This window comes from Esox lucius, chromosome 5, assembly GCF_011004845.1.
Source record: "Esox lucius isolate fEsoLuc1 chromosome 5, fEsoLuc1.pri, whole genome shotgun sequence".
Classification (NCBI taxonomy): Eukaryota; Metazoa; Chordata; class Actinopteri; order Esociformes; family Esocidae; genus Esox; species Esox lucius.
In genome coordinates this window covers 32,656,120-32,679,144 of record NC_047573.1, presented here as the reverse complement: position 1 = coordinate 32,679,144, position 23,025 = coordinate 32,656,120, and the positions used below count along the sequence as shown (strand labels likewise).

Genomic DNA, 23,025 nt, shown 5'->3' with positions numbered 1-23,025 from the left:
TGCCATCACAGTGTTCAACCAAAGGGCGCAAGGGTTCAGCAATGCTATAACCCCCCAGAATTATATGTTCTGACAAGTGCCACAACAGAATTATGTGTGGGAAACATGCTTTTTTGTGTATGATATAAAGAAGGGGTTGGGATTTTAGAGAGTTTCAGCCCATTTTGCATTTTAACAAGAGTTAGTCCTTAGATCGGATCTGTCCCGGGTACTGGTCCCTAAGTAACAGCTAATACAAACTGTAGTATATGCAGGTTGAAAAACATCCCGTGTTTCACTCAAGGTTTGTTAGTCCACAAAGCACTACAGTAAACAAACATCGCATGAGCAATGCTATCATTTTGAAGGAACAATTTATCCCTGGGTATGTGTGAGCAATGGTGATTTCTGTAAATCACCATTTTTTTGTTGTTTGATTATATGGGTTAGGGTAAGCATTATATACCCATTACAAAGTTACCCGGAAGGTAGCGTATACATTTCCATGAACAACGGTGAATCGTTGACAGGTCAAGATATGCAATTTCAGGTAATCAAAACATAAAGGCGTCTTATGAAATTGTACAACAGGGATCAACGCGAGATTATTTTCTTCACATTGGTAGACATGTTTAACAGGCAACGATTGTTACAAACTGTTGTCTTTATTAAAATTAAATTACGTGATGTCACGGCTGAGCCGCGATAACTAACGAGAACGACATTCTATCAGACAGGAAGTATCAATATATTTGGTTGTCAAACGTCAACAACTATCTGAACTAGCTAGTTAAGCTTTATACACAATTGTAATCTAACGTGAAGAATGATGACATGTAACCAATGACAAATTTAAGAGGCATTATTGATAATCAGCTCTAATTACCTGTATACGCTTGTTAACCCTCTTTGTATTTATTTCAGACCAAGTGACCAGCGTCAGTGTCAGTGCCAGTCCGGGCGGTTGTGATCTTACACAACCTGAACAGATACTTTTTGTGTAAGTCAAATTATTTACAGATATTTTTAGTCTTGTACTAAAATGTTATTAACAATTATGACAATATTCATACAGCTGAACCTTTGTACTCTATTTACCAACCAACAGGTTGAGGACCCCTGGTGTGGTCGGAGTGGGGTGTGGTCTGTTGATTATGTGTAGATGTTGTTGGTTGTTCCGAGTCTGGTCTGTTGTTAGCATTATCTTTTGCCATTTCTCTAGCTTAACGTGTAAATAACGATCCACTTACATGCAATGTTTGTTTCCATTTCCATAGAGATTCCTTATATATTTAAATGTTAACTTCTCCAAAGTCATACAGTGAAACTTCTCTGTTGTGTGTGTGTGTAGAGGAGATCTGACTGAACACAAATCAAGTGAAATTATTTACTAATAATTAATAATTAGTCTGTGGTTTAGCATCAGATAAAAGTAATGTAGGCCTAATGGAATCCCCAATAGGACATTCACATTTCTTCTCAAAATAATCTGATCTATAAACACCGAAACATTTTCTTATTGCATCACATCTTCAGAAATGTTAAATGCATTAGTGTATCTCAAAATACTAAATATTAAACCGATTGAGCAAGACACATGCTTGTCTTGCGAATCAGATGGCTTTCAGATGGCTCCCACGTATATAATGATATAGTCGCACACACAATTTTTATGAATGGCTAGGTTGACCGCAGTTCAATATCGACCAGTTGCGACAGTTTGTGAATCACACTTGGAAATGATCATGTCTCTTCCCACGCTTGAATCTGAGATGTTTTCTGAGAAGGTTTTATGAATGAGGGCCATAGTCATCTTAAAAATAATTTATTTTTGTGTTTTAAAATAAAATTACATTTAGAAATCTGTGAAGGAATATGGTGAATATTTTTGCAAGGCACTGCATATACTGGAATCAGTTTGATGTTTCAAGTCATCACAAATGGATGAAGCCTCTCCAGGAGGCATGGACTGTTCAGAGTAACCTGTCAAAGTATCACAAAACCTTTAAAACAATATCCCTGTACTGGTGGCCTTTATACTGGTCATTTTTGCATTGCTTCAACTGCAACTTTAAAAGCTCTTCACCCTAAAAAAATGTTTACGAACCACATAAAGTATGCCCTAAACACAGAAGGCTAAACTTGTACAGAAATTAATGGAAGGCAACATCTGTATGCAATTGCGATTGACAAACCTCATGTGTGAGGTGAGATCGTATTCTACACATTTTGTGGAGTGTTGATCAAACCTACATGTCACAACATAAAATGTTTGTTCTAGGGTCATGCAGATGCAGATTCTATGATTGAGCTTGGTTGTGGTGGGTCGAAAAACAAGCAAAGATTAGCTCTGGAGTGCCTTGAAAGGCATTTTGCAATTAGCCAGCACTGTCCGATTCGGTTGTTAGTAATCCAATATGGCTTCCGTACATTGTTGTGCTGTAGCAACACCTTTTGGTGGCTTATGGGTTATCGATAGTCAATACAGCTCAAGTATTCAGCGTACATTTTTCAGCTGACATTTTCATGAAATGGGCAAAGTTTTCTCTTACACAGACTACACAGATTTTGCCAGCATCTCAAAAGTTGCATTACACAACTGGATATGTCTGCCACGTACCAGAACTATGCATATGCCGGAAGGGCATTATAGAGGAGTTTACAGGAAAATATATACACGGTAGCATTAGCAGTGAAAAATGCTACTTCTCATCGAGTTAGTTATTGCACTTCTAAACAAAATTCCCACGTTAATTTACACATTTTCTTTTTGAAGCTTTAATTTTGATTAAAACTACATTTTGAACACTGTCTGAGGAAGGTGAGCTGCTGTGAGCAACTCTAAAATTAATCTCTGCATCTGTACATGGACAGAAACGTGAAAGTGAGCAGTTGTAAGGAGGACAAACAAAGTTCGAAATTGTGAATAGATTTTGGTAGATTTTGCTTTTGTGGCTAGTTAAATAAACAAGTAGTGAGCTGGGTATACAATCAGATCCAGAAGTTAAATAGTTTCACTACAGTCAAAGAACACCGGAAGAATGCGAGACTTTGTTGAAGTTACTCTGGAACCCACTCTATACACTAAAATGTGCTATCCCTCAATGACTCCTGGAAAAACTGTTCAAGAGCTGTTTATCCTGGAGCTCCTCTAATAGCTGACTCAACGGCGGTTGCTTTCCATGCATGTTCCTGTCTTTTCCAAAGTTTCCCAAGAACTGTCTCTGGAAGATTCACGGAGTAGGTGTCGGACCCGCTCCCCCTGCCTGGCCAGCCCCTTGTCTGATGATAGCGACGTTCCTCTATCACTCATAAGTGCGTCACAAATATATTTGTGCTCCCGGCAACAGCATACCTCTTACACCTTGGGTGTCAAAGGGACGGCTCGCAGTGTGCCAGGGCCTGATGAATGGTGCTGCTATGCCTTTTTTTCAATAGTTGGTCGAACAGTGGGCTATCCTGTCCTAGAGCACTGGGATCTTTAGCTGGAAGATGACCCGGAAGATAAAACCAGATTACTTTCCCTCCTGCAGTTGTCAGGGCAATACGCACAGAGGGGTAATGGCAGATATCCCCATGTATGCAAGCTGTGAACAGTTGTACACATACCCCGACAATACCATACGTGGGTACCCCGGACAGCACAAAATGAGACTCGGAGACGTGTCTTCAACATAGTAGATTTGTATTTTGCGTTTTTCTTTTCTTTTTGGTTTGTGTTCTTCTTTTAACACTCACAGATACACCAATGTCAATTGTTCAACCCGTGGCGATACAAACAAAAGGCAAGAGTAATGGCTATCCCAAAATCTACAGTCCGGTACATAAAGCAAAACATACTGTTTAACCAAACAAATAACATGTAGTCTCTTATCCTTGTAGGCTTTCTATTCCTTTCCTGCATAGCAGAGAGGTTCTAGGCTATATCTGGATATGTAATATTCCTCAAGTACATCAGGTAAGTAGAATGCTCTTGAATTTGCTGTCGCCTAAGGCTCAAAACCCCTCTGCCTTCCTTTGCACTGTCAGTCTGGTCCTTAAGAGAAGACAAACATAATTAGTAAATTGGCCTCAGGTGAGCTCATTAGCGGTGGCGGTACTGAGGCCCACCTCCAGGGGAGTGTGCTGTCGGACCACTTGATCCACCTGATCCCTCACAAAGCACTATCACTCCCCTGCCATGACATTCCCGTGACCACATGTTCTTGCACCAGAGACTCAATGTTCATCAAATCCATAAAGGCCTTGGAGGCAACTCCCTTCAGGCAAACTGGCATTCTCTGAGCAATGGTCAACTCTGTGTGCCAACAGACCATGGTGGTCTGGTCTTGGTCTTCTGGAGTTGGCTGTGGCCTCAGTGCCCATGGGTTCAGCATCTCTTGGGCAATGATTGGCATGGATATTGGATATTGGTCCATAGGCCTTACACTTAAACCATTGGACGGCTACTTGACGCAGAGTCCCTTCTGTTCCACTGTCTGTGTGCTTGAGGGGTGTTTCTTACTCTATCAGGGTGTATCAAGGTGTACCAGGGTATATCAGGGTGTACCAGGGTGTACCAGGGTGTATCAGGGTGTACCAGGGTGTACCAGGGTATAACTCTCTGTCATTCTTCTTGCCCTTCATATATGACACCAGCCTTGTTGTGGACATGTACTTTTCAATAGGCTGTACATACTGATTTTCTGTATCCTACCTGTATTGTACCTGCTGGTAGTTCTCAAAGTCACTTATCTACTGCCCCTGTGCCCCTGCTGGATTCCAGCCACCAATTTCCCAGTTAGATCAGTTGATAGAGTTGGCCCCTGGCCAATACCTCCTCCATGTATATTCAGGTCTGGAATCTCTAGGGTTTGTCTCTTGAGATTGGGGTGAGCACGACCGGATTTCTGCTTTCAGCCATGCATTATCAGCCAAAAGGTATTTAGCCTGTGCTTTTCCTGCTAGCAGAGGATCCAGGAATGTGTCCCAATCCTCTCGTGGCCATTTCTCACATTGCAACGCACTCTTAAGCAAGGAGGTATGCTTCCACATTGTCATCTCCGGTCAGCTTCGGGGATTAAGTCACTGATGTTGGCACCTTTTCAGGCGGTGGTTTGCCTGGTGAGTTCCTGCCGTAAGAGGTTTAAGGTGTCTGCATGATCGTACAGGCACATGGATGATGTAGCAGGTCGGCATCCATAATGAAAGAGAGTCTGCATGATCGTACAGGCACATGGATGATGTAGCAGGTCGGCATCCATAATGAAAGAGAGTCTGCATGATCGTACAGGCACATGGATGATGTAGCAGGTCGGCATCCATAATGAAAGAGAGTCTGCATGATCGTACAGGCACATGGATGATGTAGCAGGTCGGCATCCATAATGAAAGAGAGTCTGCATGATCGTACAGGCACATGGATGATGTAGCATGTCGGCATCCATAATGAAAGAGAGTCTGCATGATCGTACAGGCACATGGATGATGTAGCAGGTCGGCATCCATAATGAAAGAGAGTCTGCATGATCATGCAGGCACATGGATGATGTAGCAGGTCGGCATCCATAATGAAAAAGAGTCTGCATGATCGTACAGGCACATGGATGATGTAGCAGGTCGGCATCCATAATGAAAGAGTTTGCTGCTGACTGAATCTACATCCCAGGGTACAAAGAAATTCTACTACAGGGCAGAAACATTGAGATGAAACGGGCACGACAACATGGCAGAACTACATACGGCATCACATGAAACAGTTGTCTGTAAATTAGTTAGTGATTTTGTCTTTAATAGTGGCAGTGGTGACAAAAGTAGAAAGTTAGATTTCTTTTGTAGTTGAATCTACCTGAAAGTAGGAGCAACCTGAAAATGTTGCTCTAGGGATTTGTAAATGGATGTGACTAGAAGTGTTTTGAAAATAAGCATTAACCAGTGGATCTTGCATGGGGTATATACTGTAATGATGGCCAGTTCATGGAGGTGTACAGATTGCAGTGATGTGTCCTGTAAGGAGCATGGCTGGCAAATCTGATGACTGCATTGTAGAGAACATTTATCCACTCAAGTGCCCCTTTACCTGCCGACATGTAAATTATATTTCCGAAATCTAACATGGGTCATCTGAATTAGGGAGAGTTTAGCAGATGGGTGAGGGATGAACGATTATGGCAGAGAAAACCCAGTCTGGCTTTGACCTTGGCCTGTAGCTTGGTGATGAGTGAAAGACGGTGTGCGGTCAAGCCAAACTAACCAAGTGTTACTTGCTCAAGCTCCACAGCCTGAACTGTAATAATTATACCAGGAGAATTCTTCCTATCAAACCACATTATCTTTGTTTTAAAGATGTTAAGGACACGGTTAAGGGTAGAGAAAGCTTGCTGGATACAAAGGAAATACTGTGGTAGAGGTCTTAGTACCAGTTCAGGGAGGTGCCAGCTGAATATAAAACTATCTTCTGTATGTAAGTAGATGAGCAAGATTCTTACAGCACATGGTATGTTATTTACATAAAATTGTATCCTTGCGGTACTCCCTTGGCGACAGATCGGGGCTGAGACAGCAGATGTTCTGATCTCACACTTTGGACTATGAAAGAGGTAGTTAGCAAACTAGGCCACTGACAGCTCAGAGACAACAATGCTCCGGGAATGGTCTACTGTGTCAAAGGCTTTCACAAGGTCAATAATAATTGCAGCACAAATTGTTTACAAGACCTTTAGACCAGTAAAGAAACCAGATTGCATACCAGAAATTATACTATAAGCATGTACAAGGCCAGTCAGTTTTTCTAGCACCAAAATTAGGCAGGATAGAAATTGGCCTATAACATTTGGGATCAGCTTGATCTCACACTTTAAACAAAGGATCAAGCTGATTCTAAACTAATAGACACCAGAGCTCAGCATCTTCCTGGTGTTTTAGGGGCATCCCTCCTCCCTCCTCCCTCCTCCATATAGAGGAGTCATGGGTTGACCCAGGCCACCCAGTGACTACATTAGTTCATACCAGGTCTGCATCACATTTGGACATTCATGGAATGATGCTTTAGTGTTCACCCACAGAGTAAGGAAACTTTATGTAGAAGGGCGTAAATTCAATTATACCTCCTAACATGTCTGGCAAAATGCAGCTTAATGTTGGCTGAGAGATCCCTGACCTGTCAGCCAATTCCCTTTGGAAAGTGCCAGTTGCCAGATATGCAAGGGTTGTCAGGACTTGTAGTACAGACACGGCTTGGTTTTTGCGGGTGCTTCTCTGTAAACCTGGGCCCACCACAGCACAAGATAATAGCTCTTGGAAATCAGAACTGCCTCATAAGCCACTCATCAGCATTGGCCAGTAAATCTTGCTGGTCCCTGAAAATTCGATCTCTCTGAATTCTTCCATTCGCTAAATCTTCCAACAGTGCCAAAGCAGCCATTGTGCATCATTACACATTGCAATTGCTTGCCTTTTTATACCCACCCATTTTATTGTGAAAGCCACCCAATTTCGTAACACTTTCAGGTGTGGTAATTGCACTGTTTGGTATTGTCAATGACAGGGCCGTTATCACATTGACTGTTATGCTCAACAAACGCATTTAAGCAGTGGTTTCTTTGCAACAATCTGACCATAAATAATTCACACAGTCTCCTCTGAACAGTTGATGTTTCTGTTACTTGAACTCCATGAAGCATTTATAATGGTACAATCTGAGCTGATTTCTAAAGAACTTTACTCTCTGTAGTAGAGGAAACTCTGGGTCTTCCTTTCCTGTGGCGGTCCTCATGAGAACCTATTTCATCATAGCGCTAATAGTTTTTGTAACTGCCCTTCAAGATAATTTCAAAGCTTTTGAAATTATCTGGATTGGCTGACCTTCATCTCTAAAAGTAATGATGGCTGATCACTTTCCTTATTTGAGCTGTTCTTGCCATAATATGGACTAACCTACTACAGCAGTGTCTCTCAACCCTGCTCCTGGACGCCCCCTTCCCTGCATTTTTTAGATCTCTCTCTGCCCTAACATATCTGAAGTAGCTCATCAAGGACTTGATAATGAGCTGATCATTTGAATCAGGTGTGACAGAGCAGGGAGATCTAAAACATGCAGGGCAGGGGGACAACCAGGAGCAGGGTTGAGAAACACTGTACTACAGTAACGACATAATGATGGTCTTCTGTATACCAACCTTCTAGTCACAACACAACCCACTCAACTAATCACAAATGTACTTTTAACAAGGCACACCTGTTAATTGAAATGCATTCCAGTTGATTATGTTATGAAACTGGTTGAGAAGGCAAAGTGTGCAGTAAAGTACTGATCAAGGAATACTTTACTGTTTAAAAGATCAAAATAAAAAATGTTGAGTACTACTTGATTTAATTGTTTTGATGTCTTCATTATTATTCCATTGGTGTCCAAACTTTTGACTAGTACTGTAGGTCGTTTATCGTTTTGATGTCTTCACTATTATTCCATTGGTGTCCTAAGTTTTGACCTGTACTGTAGGTCGTTAATCGTTTTGATGTCTTCACTATTATTCCATTGGTGTCCTAAGTTTTGACCTGTACTGTAGGTCCTGAAAAGTTGCAACATTGCCTCATCATTGCTTCAGTCATGAACAAATGGTCTTTTTGACATTAAAATAGTAACATCGTCACCATTTTGATATGCATATTCTTCAAGAACCATAGGCTACTGCAAGTCTTAGGCTTTTTTGTGTGTGTGCCCCAGACAGCACCTATGTGAATGTAGCCACAATGAGCCTTAGACACAATTGTTGATTTAGAATTTTTTCATTCAAAATAAACGTCTGACCTTTTAAGTGATAGTGTGCCCTGACATTATATGAACTCACAGGATTTTTCTTCTGTCAGGGTTTAGGATTAAATAATTAACATAGTAAAAAAATATTAAATACTGTGGTATATGGACCATATACCAAAAATCTCAGAGGTTTATAATTATTGCTTGATTATGAACCTGGTAGGTTAAATCGTAAATGCTGATTGGCTATAAGCTGTGTTACCTGAGACTATACCACAGGTATGGTATCACAGATTTGTAGGTTTTTTTTTTCTGGTGCAGCAGCCTTATTTAGATCATGGCATGACCAGATTTCAGCTATGAAAAAGCCACATTTTTGTGACAAAACATAGGCATTTCCAAACAGACCTCCTAAATGTATTGTTGGACCTTTTAAGGTTGAAACCAATGTGCAGCATCTCTGAAAAACATTAATCCGTAAGATTAGGGACAAGCTACACTACAGTACCATTCACAGCTTTGAGAAACGTTCATAGTAAACTGCCATATTTTTGGAAAATCAATGCATTTGGATATTTATACAAAAAATATCAAAATGATGTTTTTAAAACTTAAATTGTATTTGTTTTTATTGATAATGTGGGTATACGTCATAAGGATTGTAACCAATAGTGTCTGTCTTTACAATATATGGGTCACACCTTTAAGGAAATGCCATGTAATGCGAGTTAGAATCTTTATGAATGTGTTATACATTACAAAATGTGTAATAATTCATAGTATTTGAAGAACCTATTCAAAGTGTCAATACAGGTCATAAATTCTTACAAATGCCTGTTACATTGGTCATCCACACTACCGGTTAAAAGTTTAGGCTTTTTTTTTTACTGAAATTCACAGTTTAATGTCTTACTGTACTTTGAAATAAAAGCTTAGAACAAACAGTTAGAGACAAAGAAGAAATCATGGAATCGTTTTGTTTAACAAAATGTAATCTACATTTCTGACTCAAAGTTGCCACCTTTTGCAGATATAACAGCCAAAACACACTTGTGGCATTCTTTCTACAATGGAAATCAAAGATTGTTCAGAAAGCTTTTCCCAGCACTGTTGCACTCTTCCCAAATGTGTTGCATTTGTATATTGATTGACTTTCACCATTCAGCTCAGTTCATCCCAAACCAGCTCAAATGGATCCAGCAAATGAGCCCCAGACCATCATGCTTCCTTGTCCATGTTTGACAGTTGGTGTCACACTGAGGAACCATCCTTTTGCCTACTCAATGGTGTACAAAAACGCTGCGTGATGAACAGAAAATTAACTGAAACCCTGCATGCTGAACCGAATACTTATATATACTATTTTGTCTTCTTAACAATGGCTTTCTTACTGCCACTTGAACTATAAAATCTGCAGCTCAAAGTCTTCTCTTCACATTTGAAACTGAGACTTGTTTACTTAAATCAGAGTTAAGCTGTGCTTAAAGCTGCTGTCCTGTGACCCGCCTATCACACAAGCTGTTGACTCTCAGAAACTGTCAGTTTCCTCCAGTTTCCAAGTGCCTTTTGATGGTGTAGGAAAATGTATACACTGATAACTTGGCTTTCTTTGCAATTTCTCTGAAGGAAAGACCTGCATTTTTAAGGGTTATAACGGTCTGTCTGTCTTCCTTTGTTAATTGCCTTTTTCTTACCAATATACTACTTCCTGCAGTACAATATTGTCCAAATAATGCTTAACAATCTATTCCAACACTGCTTTTATACAGACAGATGATTTGGAATTTTTAGCTTCAATGTTCAAGGTTACATTAAAAGTATTAGAACAGCTGTAAGTTATTAAGCCATTACTATTTCCCTGAAAAATGCCGTTAATTACTCTGAAATGTACATTATTTTTCAGTTTGTGGTAACCTGAACTGCTTACCGCTTACCTTGGTACCATTTCAGGTTATTCACTGGACTTGAACTGCTTACATTTCTATAAAAACTAGAAAAATGGGGGTGTTGACAGGTAATGTCTTGCAACTTATGCCTGATACTGCCACTCCCTACCACCCCACTCTCTGTAAATACCCTCTATTTGCTGCTAATATTACCCATGTACCCTACAAAGTGGAGCGCTGTTCCTGATACAAAAATTCCATTGCACTATTCTGGTGATAATTTTTTTTTCATAATTTATGGGTTACTGTAAAGTTTTTTATGCATATAGACAGGTTCATTTGAAAGATTTGCAATAATCCTACCTTTGACTACATAACTAAAACTCAGGTATCCCTCTTCTGTTAACATGTTGAAAACCAGGGTTGAATACAAACTGTTACATGATGATAACATTTTGTGGCTGATCTTTTTGCAGTCCAAGCATTGCTTGACAATGTTATAAATACCTTGTCATGCCTCATTTGAATACAATTCATAAAGCCTTCATCAAGCAGTGCTTATGCCATCCTTTATAGAGCACAGGTTTATGTCATGTTTGAGTTAGTGGGTTATGTCACATTTGACATATTTTCATATGTATTGAGGGTACATCACAAATAGCAATTTTGATTTTACTGTCCCAACACTTATGGAGGGCACTGTATGTCATGTTAGCCCCCTTTTATCATTACTTGGAATATAAACAATGTGATGTAACAGAATGTATATTAGAACAATACTAAATATCCTAAACATTGGCCAAACTCTCTGGTAATTGCTTGGTGACATCCACAGAAGAGTTTACAGTTTAATATTAGCATCTTAGCTCATGTTACAGGTCTGTGGTTGTGGGAAATCACCTTCGCAGTCACTATATAAGGTGTGTTGAACATTTATATTTCACCATAAAGCCTACACTACAGATATTGTTTAATAATGAAGTAGGGTATCAGCCTACTCTCTAACACCCACAGAAGGCAACACTGTAGAGTTTTCACCTATTAGGCAAAGCAATAACTAGTATTATATGAACATTTAACTAAATTAATCTGGAACTGACACATTGTGGACTGTATAGCCTCACCTCGTGATTGTACACCATTGTTTGCTGTTTATCAAAAATGAATTGCATTTTATTGATGTTAAATTATTTAACCTGTTTTTCACAAGGGTTCCCAGCCTTTTCCGGTTACTATATCACAAACTGAATTGACCTGCACCAAGTAGCCCTGGAGTACCTCTCGTGCATTTTACAAGAAAGCCTATGGTCTCGTCAGTCTTCTCAAGTACCCCTATTTATAAGCTGAGTACCCTCAGAGGCCCTAGTACCCCCGGTTGGGAACCATTGATCAAAATACTGTATGGGATGATTACACGGTTTCTGTTAAAATCGGGGACTTTTATGTTGAAGGCTACATTCTAATTCCGCTATTGTAGCTATCTTCACATAGGTCAAGACAGCCGCCATTGCTTCTGTGAATGTTCTGTTTGTTGCAGTTTCCCGGAGTTCATTCTGTGTGATCATTCTATTTTTTTCCCCCCAACCTTCGCCAACGTAAGCTACTGAGGGCAGAATTATGTTTTGGTGTAATATTATAATGCACATGATACAACGTATCTAAATTGAAACGTTGAGTTGCAGCCGACCAAGGTAACGCTAGTTCGCTACAGTACAAAGAAAAAAAAACATCGGGCTCCAAGACGCATTTAGCTCGGAAATATCTACCCATTCGTAAATTAAGTCACCGCTAATAGTTCGCCTTATTTGGTATCTATTGAAGAAACTGCTTTTTTGCTGCTCTGACCATGTCGCTTCACGGTAAGCGTAAAGAAATTTACAAATACGAGGCGCCATGGACGGTATATGCAATGAATTGGAGTGTGCGACCAGACAAACGCTTTCGCCTCGCGCTTGGCAGCTTTGTGGAGGAGTACAACAACAAGGTACTAACGTTATAAATGGCTAACGTTTTTTTCCTCTCAAATCCTAACATGAAATAAGATTAGCATACTATAATTTGTATTACTATAGTTCGGATTAGTATCCTATATAGGCCATTACAATTATTGAAATAAGATAATGTGTCATTGCCAGTTAGTTCTATTGTCATGAATAAAAATAAACAAAGCATAGGCTGATGACACTTCCTCATCACAGAAAAGCTGCTGGTATAATATGAGATCAACCTTATGGCTTTGATCTTACCGCACACAAAAACCGTTTTCGTCTGTTTCCCCCTAGGTTCAGATAGTTGGATTGGAGGAGGAGAGCTCAGAGTTTGTCTGCCGGAACACCTTTGACCATCCTTACCCTACGACAAAGATTATGTGGATTCCTGACACCAAAGGGGTGTATCCTGACCTACTGGCTACAAGTGGCGACTACCTGCGCATTTGGAGGGTAAGAACAATAGCCAACAACTTTCCAACTTGTTTCAGGACTTTACACAAAAAGTGTTCATGTTAGACACAAAAATGTTTGTCTTAGGCCCTCAGATTCTAAAAGGGCATCATTTTCTCTCCAATGACACTTGAGTAAGGCATATTTTATTGGAACTAGTATGTAGTTTGTCTTTCCTCATGCCATCACAGTTATGGGTCCTTACTAACATTTTCTCCTGATCACCACCAAAACATTTGTCTGCAGGATCACTTACTAGGAATCATGGGAGTTATCATCTTATAAAGTTATTCACAACTGTGTTCCTGTTCTGTGGTAGTTGTTGTTTGGCATGACAACAAATTAGAGACAGTAGCTTGGAGACCAAATTGTTGGTCAGTTTCTTTCCTTGGGAGCTGTATTATATTTGAAGAGATTTAATTTAAGAATAAAGCATTACAATAGCTTATTTGATTCAGAACCTAATGTTACCAAAAAAATGTGTAATCTACAGTTCCACTGGTACCAAATAGCAGGCTGTAGTTAGCGTTTGCTTTGCACTAACCTGCCGTGTTAGCTAGTCTAGATGTTATTGAGCTTACACTAACCAGCTAGTTAGCAATTAACATTATTTTAGTCAATGGATCCTATTTCTAAAGCTTACAGGTATGTGTCATTGCTGCGATTCCTGTATTTCATTTGCACATGCCGACTTGCACCTTAAAATGGCCTTCATTGCACATTTAGAACTGTCACTGTACTTGAGTTTTCTATTGTTACACACACGTCTACCTCGGGAACCTCATTGCTGCTATCCCTGCATTTCAGTTGCACATTCTACCTTACTCCTTCAGTTTGCCTTGATTGCGAATTCAAAATGCAATTGTTTTTTTTAGAATTGCCACTTGTACCCCTTGTACCCCACAACTATTTATCCCACTTGTACATACATGGTACATAATCCTTGTACATTTTCTGTCCTCTATTTGCTTCTATTGCACATTCAGAATTGCCATATGTAATGCATTTGCATTAATTGCACATCTATACATTCCACTTGTACGTACGTACGTACGTACGTACATACATAGACTTAATATTTGTAAATGTTCTGCACTCCTATATTTGCACTTCTGGTTAGACACAAACTGCGTTTCACTGTACTTGTTCAGTGACAAAGTTGAATCTAATCTAAATATGTCGTGTTTTTGCAGAGACCATGACAAATAGTACATGTATAGTTACAGAAATCGTAGATTCATATTATGTGAAACTGTGTCATTCTGGATTTAGAAGAATGTCTTGCATTTAGTAGCTTTGTATTAATGGCATGCTGAAAGAGCAAGTTATATGGTGCAAAAACAGAAAAGGTATATGTAAAGCAATGTCTGCTTCAGTTCAGGTGTTTACCTTTTTGTTCTTTTGATCCCGATAGGTGAGTGACACAGAGACTCGCCTTGAATGCCTGCTCAACAACAACAAAAACTCTGACTTCTGTGCACCGCTTACATCTTTTGACTGGAATGAGGTGGACCCTAACCTGCTTGGTGAGAATCAGAACCTTTTTATTACTACCTTTTATATATTCTTAATATCAAATCGTGCAGCATTGAAGTGAAAACAGTTGCAATGTCTGTTAAATGTTATACTGTCATCTAGGCTTGATAACTTTGGTTTCACCCAACATTGAAAATAAGTATATTGCAATAGAATAATTGTCTTCATCCTCCTTTTGTTTGTGGTTCTGGAATAATCGTAGTTACTACAGACTACAAAACAATACATTTGCCTTTTACATATACGAGTAACAACCAAAATCAATGATGCACTTGAAAGAATAGGGATGCGAAGTATATTGAAATCAGGTGCTTTGAGACAGGCGGGGAACTGTCATCCCACCATGCTTACGGTCACTTGTAAAAAATCTGAGACAGGTCCATTATTTTGGCTACTAGAAGACATCCTTGACTTTTAAAGTCGGGTGCTTTTGTTTTGACAACCAGGTTAGAATCAGTGAGCTAATCAGTCAAGTACAAGTGAAGAACTAAAACCTACAAACACTCAGCCCTCAGGATTTGTTTGATCTATTTGTTCTATAAGGCACATAGACACTGTTATGGTGGCTTGCAGTGGCATAACATTGTTAAGACACTATGTTTACTTTTTTTGTGATACTTTTAGAAAGTTTGTTCAAATAGCCACACATTTTCCGAACAAATCTTTTTGGTAATATGACACTGCGATTCTGGGAACTGAGACGTGGTTGTTTAGGTAGCGGAAAAAGAGATACTGATGTTTTTTTTAAGAAACCTTTCAAAACTGGCCATTTTACTGAGTGAGTTATTACAATGGGCTTTAGCTTAATGTCATATTTGGTCTCTGTAGGTACCTCCAGTATCGACACCACCTGCACTATCTGGGGCCTGGAGACGGGTCAGGTACTGGGCCGGGTGAACCTTGTTTCTGGCCACGTCAAGACTCAGCTCATCGCCCATGACAAAGAGGTAAACGCACTTCAGTTTGGCGAGAGCTGAGATAAACAAAGATCCACTGTCAACACTTGCACATTACTTAGTAGGGGTGTCGCTATACCCGCTTTCACACTGAAGTGAGATGGGTCTGCTCAGCTAGTTGATTGGTAGGTTCATATGCTATTTCAGTAAGGCCACTATTTCAGTAAGGCAAATCGTTTTGAGACGCAAGTGCACATCATGGTTAATTGATGTGCACTTGCTAATATAATGAAACCTGAAGGGATCTAGAAATTTCTATTTGTAATTTATTAATACACTGCTCAAAAACATGAGGGAACACTGAAATCACACATCGGGACTCAATGAACAAAATATATTAAAGTTCAAAATCTTAACTGTACATTGTGTAATTCATTGAGAACATATTTTGTTGAGAACAGAATGTCAATGGAAAACAAAATCACCAACAGATTGAGGGCTGGATTCAAACTCACACCAAAAATCAAAGGAAACAATTGAAATCACAGGCTGTTCTAACTCATAATGTGACTCAGTAGTGTGTATGGCCCCCACGTGTGAATGGTTTCCTGGAGGACCTGCTCCCAGACCTGGATCAGGGGGTCAGTGAGCTCCTCAATTGGATTCAGGTCTGGGGAACATGAGGGCCTGTCAATGGCATCAATACCTTCCTCATCCAGGAACTGCGTGCACACTCTGGCCACATGAGGCCGGGCAAAGTCCTGCACCAGGAGGAACCCAGGGCCAACCACCAAACCAGTCATACTGAATGATGTTGCAGGCAGCATTCACCATGGCGTCTCCAGACTCTTTCACATATGTCACATGTGCTTAGTGTGAACCTGCTCTCATCTATGAAGAAAACAGGGCGCCAATGGCGGACCTGCCAATTCTGGTGTTCACTGGCGAATGCCAATTGAGCTGGGCTGTGAGCACAGGTACCACTAGAGGACGTCAGGCCCTCATGGAGTCTGTTTCTGAAAGTTTCGTCAGAAACACGCCCACCAGTAGCCCGCTGGAGCAGATACCGATCCCGCTGCTGGGTTGATTCTACGGCCCTGTCCAGCTCTCCTTGTGTAATGGCCCATCTCCTGGTATCTCCTCCATGCTCTTGATACTGTACTGGGACACACCGCAAACCTTGTGACGGCCTGTGTAACCTGAATGGGCTGCATGTACCACCTCATGCTACCAGTTGTGACAAGGACACTAGAACAACGCAAAACTAGAGAAGAATCAGTCAGGAAGATAGCAATTGTCTGTGGCAACCACCTGCAAAACCATTCTCATTTGGGGGTTGTCTTGCTATTGCCTCTCCTTGTGCACCTGTTGTTACTTTCATCTGCACCAAGATAGGTGATATGGTTTCACAATTGCTTATGCTTCCTAACTGGACAGATTGATATCCCTGAAGTTTAATTGACTTGGTATTGTCCTATGATAATTGTGTTCCCTTAATTTTTTTGAGAGGTGTAGGTTTTAATACTGACTTCCTGGGAATGTGTAGTACCAGCTACCATAGTTTCCTGTAAGTCTCCAACCAGCTTAGTGCTCACTAGATCACCCTTTTCCGCTGCCACTCATTCACAAAATAATATTTGATCAAATCGATTTCCTTGTCAGCTGTAACAGAAATCTATTGCAAATATTAGAATGACAAAGAGGACAACATTTCAAGCTAGCCAGGCACAGACTGGTTATCAGTAGAAATAGAATGTGAAAAAAATTGTCATTGGCAGGCAAGATGACATCATGTTCCTTATCTTTAGGTTTGAGAATAGGTTTCCGATACAGTAGGCATGGCTGTATCGGTAGCCACAGCCTTATATAAATTAAAGCTTCCCCTTGTCAGACATATTTTCCTAAATATTCTGTCAAATCATGGACCAAACATTTGGCGTGCATGTCTGTTAGGTCTACGACATAGCGTTCAGCCGAGCCGGAGGGGGCCGAGACATGTTTGCGTCGGTGGGAGCCGACGGCTCGGTGCGCATGTTCGACCTGCGCCACCTGGAGCACAGCACCATCATCTATGAGGACCCCCAGCACCACCCGCTGCTCCGCCTCTGCTGGAACAAACAGGACCCCAACTACCTGGCCACCATGGCCATGGATGGAATGGAGGTCAGCCCTGCTTTCTGATTGCCTATCTGCATGTCTCTTTAAACTGTTGGTTCACCTGTCTGTGTTTTTTTCCCCATCCTTTTTTTATATGGGAATGCAATTAGAAATGCTACAGCAATGTCAATAATATCTGGCTAAAATATTGAACCAATAGAATTCAGTTTAATTTTGCTAAACCAAAAAATCTTGGTAGTGTTTAATTATGTTTACTCTACCATCACAATGTGCATTTTCTCTCTCTGTCTGTCCCAGGTGGTGATCTTGGACGTCCGTGTGCCATGCACCCCAGTGGCCAGACTCAACAACCACCGGGCCTGTGTCAATGGCATCGCGTGGGCGCCCCATTCCTCCTGTCACATCTGTACTGCAGGTAAGAACTCCGTTTTCTCTTGCTAAGCTTAGCCACGCAGTATTATGCAAACCAGCTGTGTGCTAAGCTCCCTAGGTGCAAAATTTCCGTTTCCTTAAATTTTGATCCAGCCTTTGATGGTTTGGACATGAAATTCAAAGTATAGTATTTGGTACAGTGTCTTATTTGTTTTTGATTGGAAAATACTTAAGTTAGCAGATGGTGAATGTGCAAGATAAACAAAAGAGAACAGCAATGTTTAAATGTAATGGAAACATATGTAATTTTGTTTCCATAATATTGAAAGATATACTCAGAAAATGCACACATGGTCCAATTTATTCTATTATCATCCTACCATTTACATCCCTTGGGGTCCCCTCTAAATTACCTTGTAAAACTAGAACGTGTGTCTAAATCAAAACCATGTAATTGATAAACAACTCCGCACCCTAGTCGCCCAGACCACAAGCATTGATTTCAGTCCACAATACACTAACAACAATCCCTTCATCCTGTCCGCAAAGTAGCGGACGACCATCAGGCGCTGATCTGGGACATACAGCAGATGCCCAGGGCTATCGAGGACCCCATCCTGGCCTACACAGCCGAAGGCGAGATCAATAATGTCCAGTGGGCATCCACCCAGCCTGACTGGATTGCCATCTGCTACAACAACTGCCTGGAAATTCTCCGTGTCTGACATGACCTGGGCTCAGCTCTTAGCGGGACAGTCTGAGGTGATCCTCGGGGTCTGATCTGAGCTCAGTGTTAATGTCCTATTAAGCTACAGGTGGTCGAGAGTGAGCATATATCTCAGGCCTTCTCAAGAATGGACATGGCATCTTTTTTTGATCCAACGTCACAAGGGACTCATGTTACTGAAGTTCTGAACTGTGTGATAATGATACCAGATTGGAACATTGAGGAGAATAATAGGGAGGCCATTTAAGTTCAGACGGCGGAGTGTGTTGGGTGACACAGACAATGTTTACACCCTTCTGAGTAAGTTATGGATATGCTCAAGACAATTTGGTGCACTTATTTCCCACCTGGCTTCTCAAGTCTGAAAATTCTCTGCTTCTTAGATGTCGTTTTTGACAGACATTGAAAAGACATGCTTGAAATTGTTACAGTTCATTGTAAGATACCTTGTTTGTCAAAAACAGAAGACAAATCAAGAGTATACAAAAGACGCTTCAGCTAATCGCTATTATATCTACACTTACCACTGGTCTTAAATCTGATATTTTCAGTGTTGTTTGATAAGCAAGTCGGCTGTACATGTGAATTGATCTATATCTTTATTGGATCTGAGTCTTTGGTAGAAATGTTTAGCCAGTTTTTTATATGCAGTATAATGTGCATACTTAATACTTGTGTGGCCATTTTGTTGTACAAATATCTTTATTCCCTTAATACCTTACCATTATGTCTAAACCACATAGTTTAAGATCCTATGGTTATATTTAAAAAAGGACTGAATTAAACTATTTGTGTATTCAATTGTTCTCTCTAAATGTTTCATTTCAGCCACAGACTGTTCTGATATGACAAACATTTATTTAAAACAGTCTTAATATCAGCATGGAATGTGTTCATCTACTACAATACATTATTTTCATTCGTTTTTCCTATAAAATATTAAGAATGTGCTAAAATACTATTGTGAATCAGTGCTAATAACATTAATAACGGCTTTGAACTTTACGATCAATAGCACTGATCAAAGCACTGTCATACCAAATAATATAATTCTTAAGAATAAAACATTTATCAACAAAATATGTTTCTGACAGGCTCTACAGATTCTGTCTAAAATGACATATACAAATTACATGCCATGAGGGGCTTTTCAAAAAATTTGATATTGTTTAAAAAAAAGTATATATTTTTTAAACAAGCATGCAACTTCAATGTTGAAGCACAGTGGCTAGGAAAAACTCCCTAAGAGGGGCTGAAATTTAGGAAGAAACCTAGAGAGGAACCAGGCTTGGAGGGGTAGCTAGTCCTCTTCTGGCTGTGCCGAGTGAACATTTTAAGTGTACAAATTTTAATAATTAGTAAAGGCATTTGGGTTTTTCCAAACTCTATAAAACCTAATCCTGGTCAGAAGCATGACCAGATGGACAAGAACAGGGACAACCAGGTGAAGGGGGGGGAGCTGGTTATCAGACTGGCAGGTGGAATCGTCAGGTATTGTCTTGATCTGCAACACAGCCAGGAGGACTTTGGACAGGGGCAGCAACAAGTCTTTAGAGCCTGGTACCCGGGAGGTGTAGGCCAAGGCGTCATGTCCTCCTAAGTTTGAACAGAGCAGGAGACAATACATTTTAGAGAGTGCATTCCTTAGGTTTACAAGGATTTATGGTGGAGGAGAATTGACCTTGAAAGGACTCCATGGTGGGGACAAAGGCGGTCCAACTGTGACACCTGTCCTGTGTGAATATTTCTGTGTGCTAAAAAGGAATTACCTTTAATTGTCAAGCCTACTGCTTTTTCTGAAAACCTTTGGTGTCCATGTAGGCAATGTACCAGTATGACCAAACTATGACTATCCTCATTTTTCCTTTACCTGAACATTGATGCTGTGGAATGATTTGCAATTAACAAAATTGCCTTTATTCTCATCCAGTGATGCTTTTATTGTAATATGGGTGCAATCTATGGCACCAATCAATCTGGGGAACCCTATGAAAGGAGTATGCTGCATTTAATATACTGTACAACAGTAAATGTCGTAGGGTCTACATTATTTATAAAGTAGACAACATAAGTCACCCTCAGCATACATAAAACTACCTAGCAAAAAAATGCAACGCTATGCATACAATCTGTGGATCCAGGAAAACAAACTTCCAAGTTATAATAGATAAACATATACACAGATTTGTGTCTATCCTTAGGTCCTCTCTGAGGGCATAGAGGGCCCTGACTGTTCCCCACTACACGTGACCAGTGGTAGGGCGCTAACTGCTTCCCTAGGGCGGACACAGCTTCGCTAGGTCGGAAGCATCCTGGCATTAGTATGTAGTACATCACCAGCACCGTGTAGTGTAGATAGCTAGTTTGCTTATCAATGCTTTTCCAGACAAAATGTCTGACATTATTCCATGCCAAGAACCCATGATACAATTTCACTGTTAAATTGTGAAGTTTGCGATACTCTGACACATACAATTTGTTTGTATTACATTTTTGACATTTGCTGGTATAGCAACAAAATCAAACTGGAAGGACATTGGTAGAGCTTTGTGAGGTCAGTGATGCTGGGGTTCAAAGTAGAAAATATTTTAACTTTGAGCGCAGCATTACGGTCTGGCCCAACAAGATGGCATCATCTGCTTGCAATAGGATGTTGGAGCCAGAGGACAGTTGGTAGTACTCTTCACTCTTTTGAAGAGTATGACATCAGGTAGTCTTGAACATTTCAGGGGTTAAATGGTTTGTTTTGCTCAGAGTGTATTTGTTAACATACCTTACAGGTATCTAAAAAATATATATATATATTGTGGAAATGTTGCAAATTCTTATATTGTCAAAACGTGACACCTTCATATATTCTAGATTAATTACACAAAGTGAAACATTTCACGCCTTTTTTGTTTCCATCTTGATGATTACGTCTTACAGCTCAAGGGAATCAAACATCTAATATCGCAAAATATTAGAATGAAAAATGTATAATACAGAAATCTCTTGACTTTCTTCAGTTTAAAGGAAAAAGTCAAATAAGGGTTAATATCCAAGAGAAGAAAATATCTAATCAGATTTTATTTTGGTAGTCCCTTGGTAGAAATAATCTAGCTGTGCTCAACGCTCATTGATAGGCCTTCATACTTTAACACGTCTTTGACATTGTCTGAATCTCAAATCGCATACTTACATGTTATATAGTTTGCCAGATTAGTATGCGACAAGATAATGTCTCAAACCGATAGTTACTTTTGTAACTCCAGTTCTATGAGTGGAGCGTCGCCCATAGGGGCTTCATTCCTATTGGTTTAACCCCCCTGCCAATCGGCAGGCACTGAAAATGTAAATATGCTAATTTCCCCTGGCTGACCGCTACATCAGAGAGGCACACACCCTGCTCAGCCTCCCGAATAACCTTTCTTCACAAGAAAAGCATTCAGAGACTGGTCAGGGCATGAACCCTATGGGCGACGCTCCACTCATAGAACTGGATTTATGAAAATAACTATCATTCTATTTCGTGAAGCTTTGCCCATAGGGGCTTCGCTCCTATTGGTTTAGCGAGTGAGCCGAAGAAGTACTCCCTGCCGGTCACCACCATCCTCGACATTGAGACAGGCACCACACAGGACAGATCAAGCAAAGAACAGAGTCCCCGTCCCTGAAACACTTCCATTCAGCTCCGCCAAAGGCACAAATGTTTGTATACTGAGACATCAGGCATGTAACGAATAGACAAACGCCACCAAACAACCCGACACCTCCTCAAGCAGTAAAACTGATTCAACAACACTGAGTCCTGAACAAGGGACCCAGGTCACGACATAAACTCTAACCTAACACAAACCCAAAGGAACACACCTTGTATAATCCTCAGGCAGGATCCTAGCGCCCCCACACATTAATGCGCACTGTGATGCCGCTCAGCATCACACCATGCATTGAAGATGCTCAGGCAGGAAAATACTTGTACAGCCCCAGATGAGAGTCAAATCCTGGACTGCCACTCAAGGTCGAGCACCCAACCAGAAATCCACAAAGGTGAATCGGAAGACTGCAGAGAACAACGCCTCAAGACACCCTCCAGCCAGTCCAACGCGCCCAAAGGTGCCATGGACAGAAACACTGACTACATAGCGGGCCAGATGAGCCAATGAGCTATGTCCCTCAGAGAGAATTGGACAAACGGCAATGACATCCTCCAAGATGCAGCCACACAGATGTCCCCCATGCCCCAAAAGAGAACAAACGAAGCTGCCACTCCTCACATGGAGTGCGCTTTGAAACCCTTAGGTGCAGGGACGCCCCGCGACACACATGCCAGATCAATCGCCTCACACAG

General features: G+C 40.6%; 1 protein-coding gene across 2 annotated transcripts; it reads left to right on the top strand.

Moving 5' to 3' along the window:
* Positions 1–12,051: 12,051 nt before the first annotated feature.
* LOC105030232 (DDB1- and CUL4-associated factor 7) lies at positions 12,052–19,493 on the top strand. 2 transcript variants are annotated; one of them, XM_010903964.4, is made up of 7 exons: positions 12,052–12,586; positions 12,885–13,043; positions 14,458–14,569; positions 15,408–15,526; positions 17,429–17,638; positions 17,891–18,008; positions 18,518–19,493. In XM_010903964.4, exons 1-7 carry the CDS (start codon positions 12,449–12,451, stop codon positions 18,688–18,690), a joined length of 1,029 nt encoding a protein of 342 aa, XP_010902266.1. In that variant the 5' UTR covers positions 12,052–12,448; the 3' UTR covers positions 18,691–19,493. The 2 variants fall into 2 exon arrangements, with proteins under 2 accessions (XP_010902266.1, XP_010902258.1); XM_010903956.4 differs by having other exon boundaries at positions 18,515–19,493.
* Positions 19,494–23,025: the final 3,532 nt, after the last annotated feature.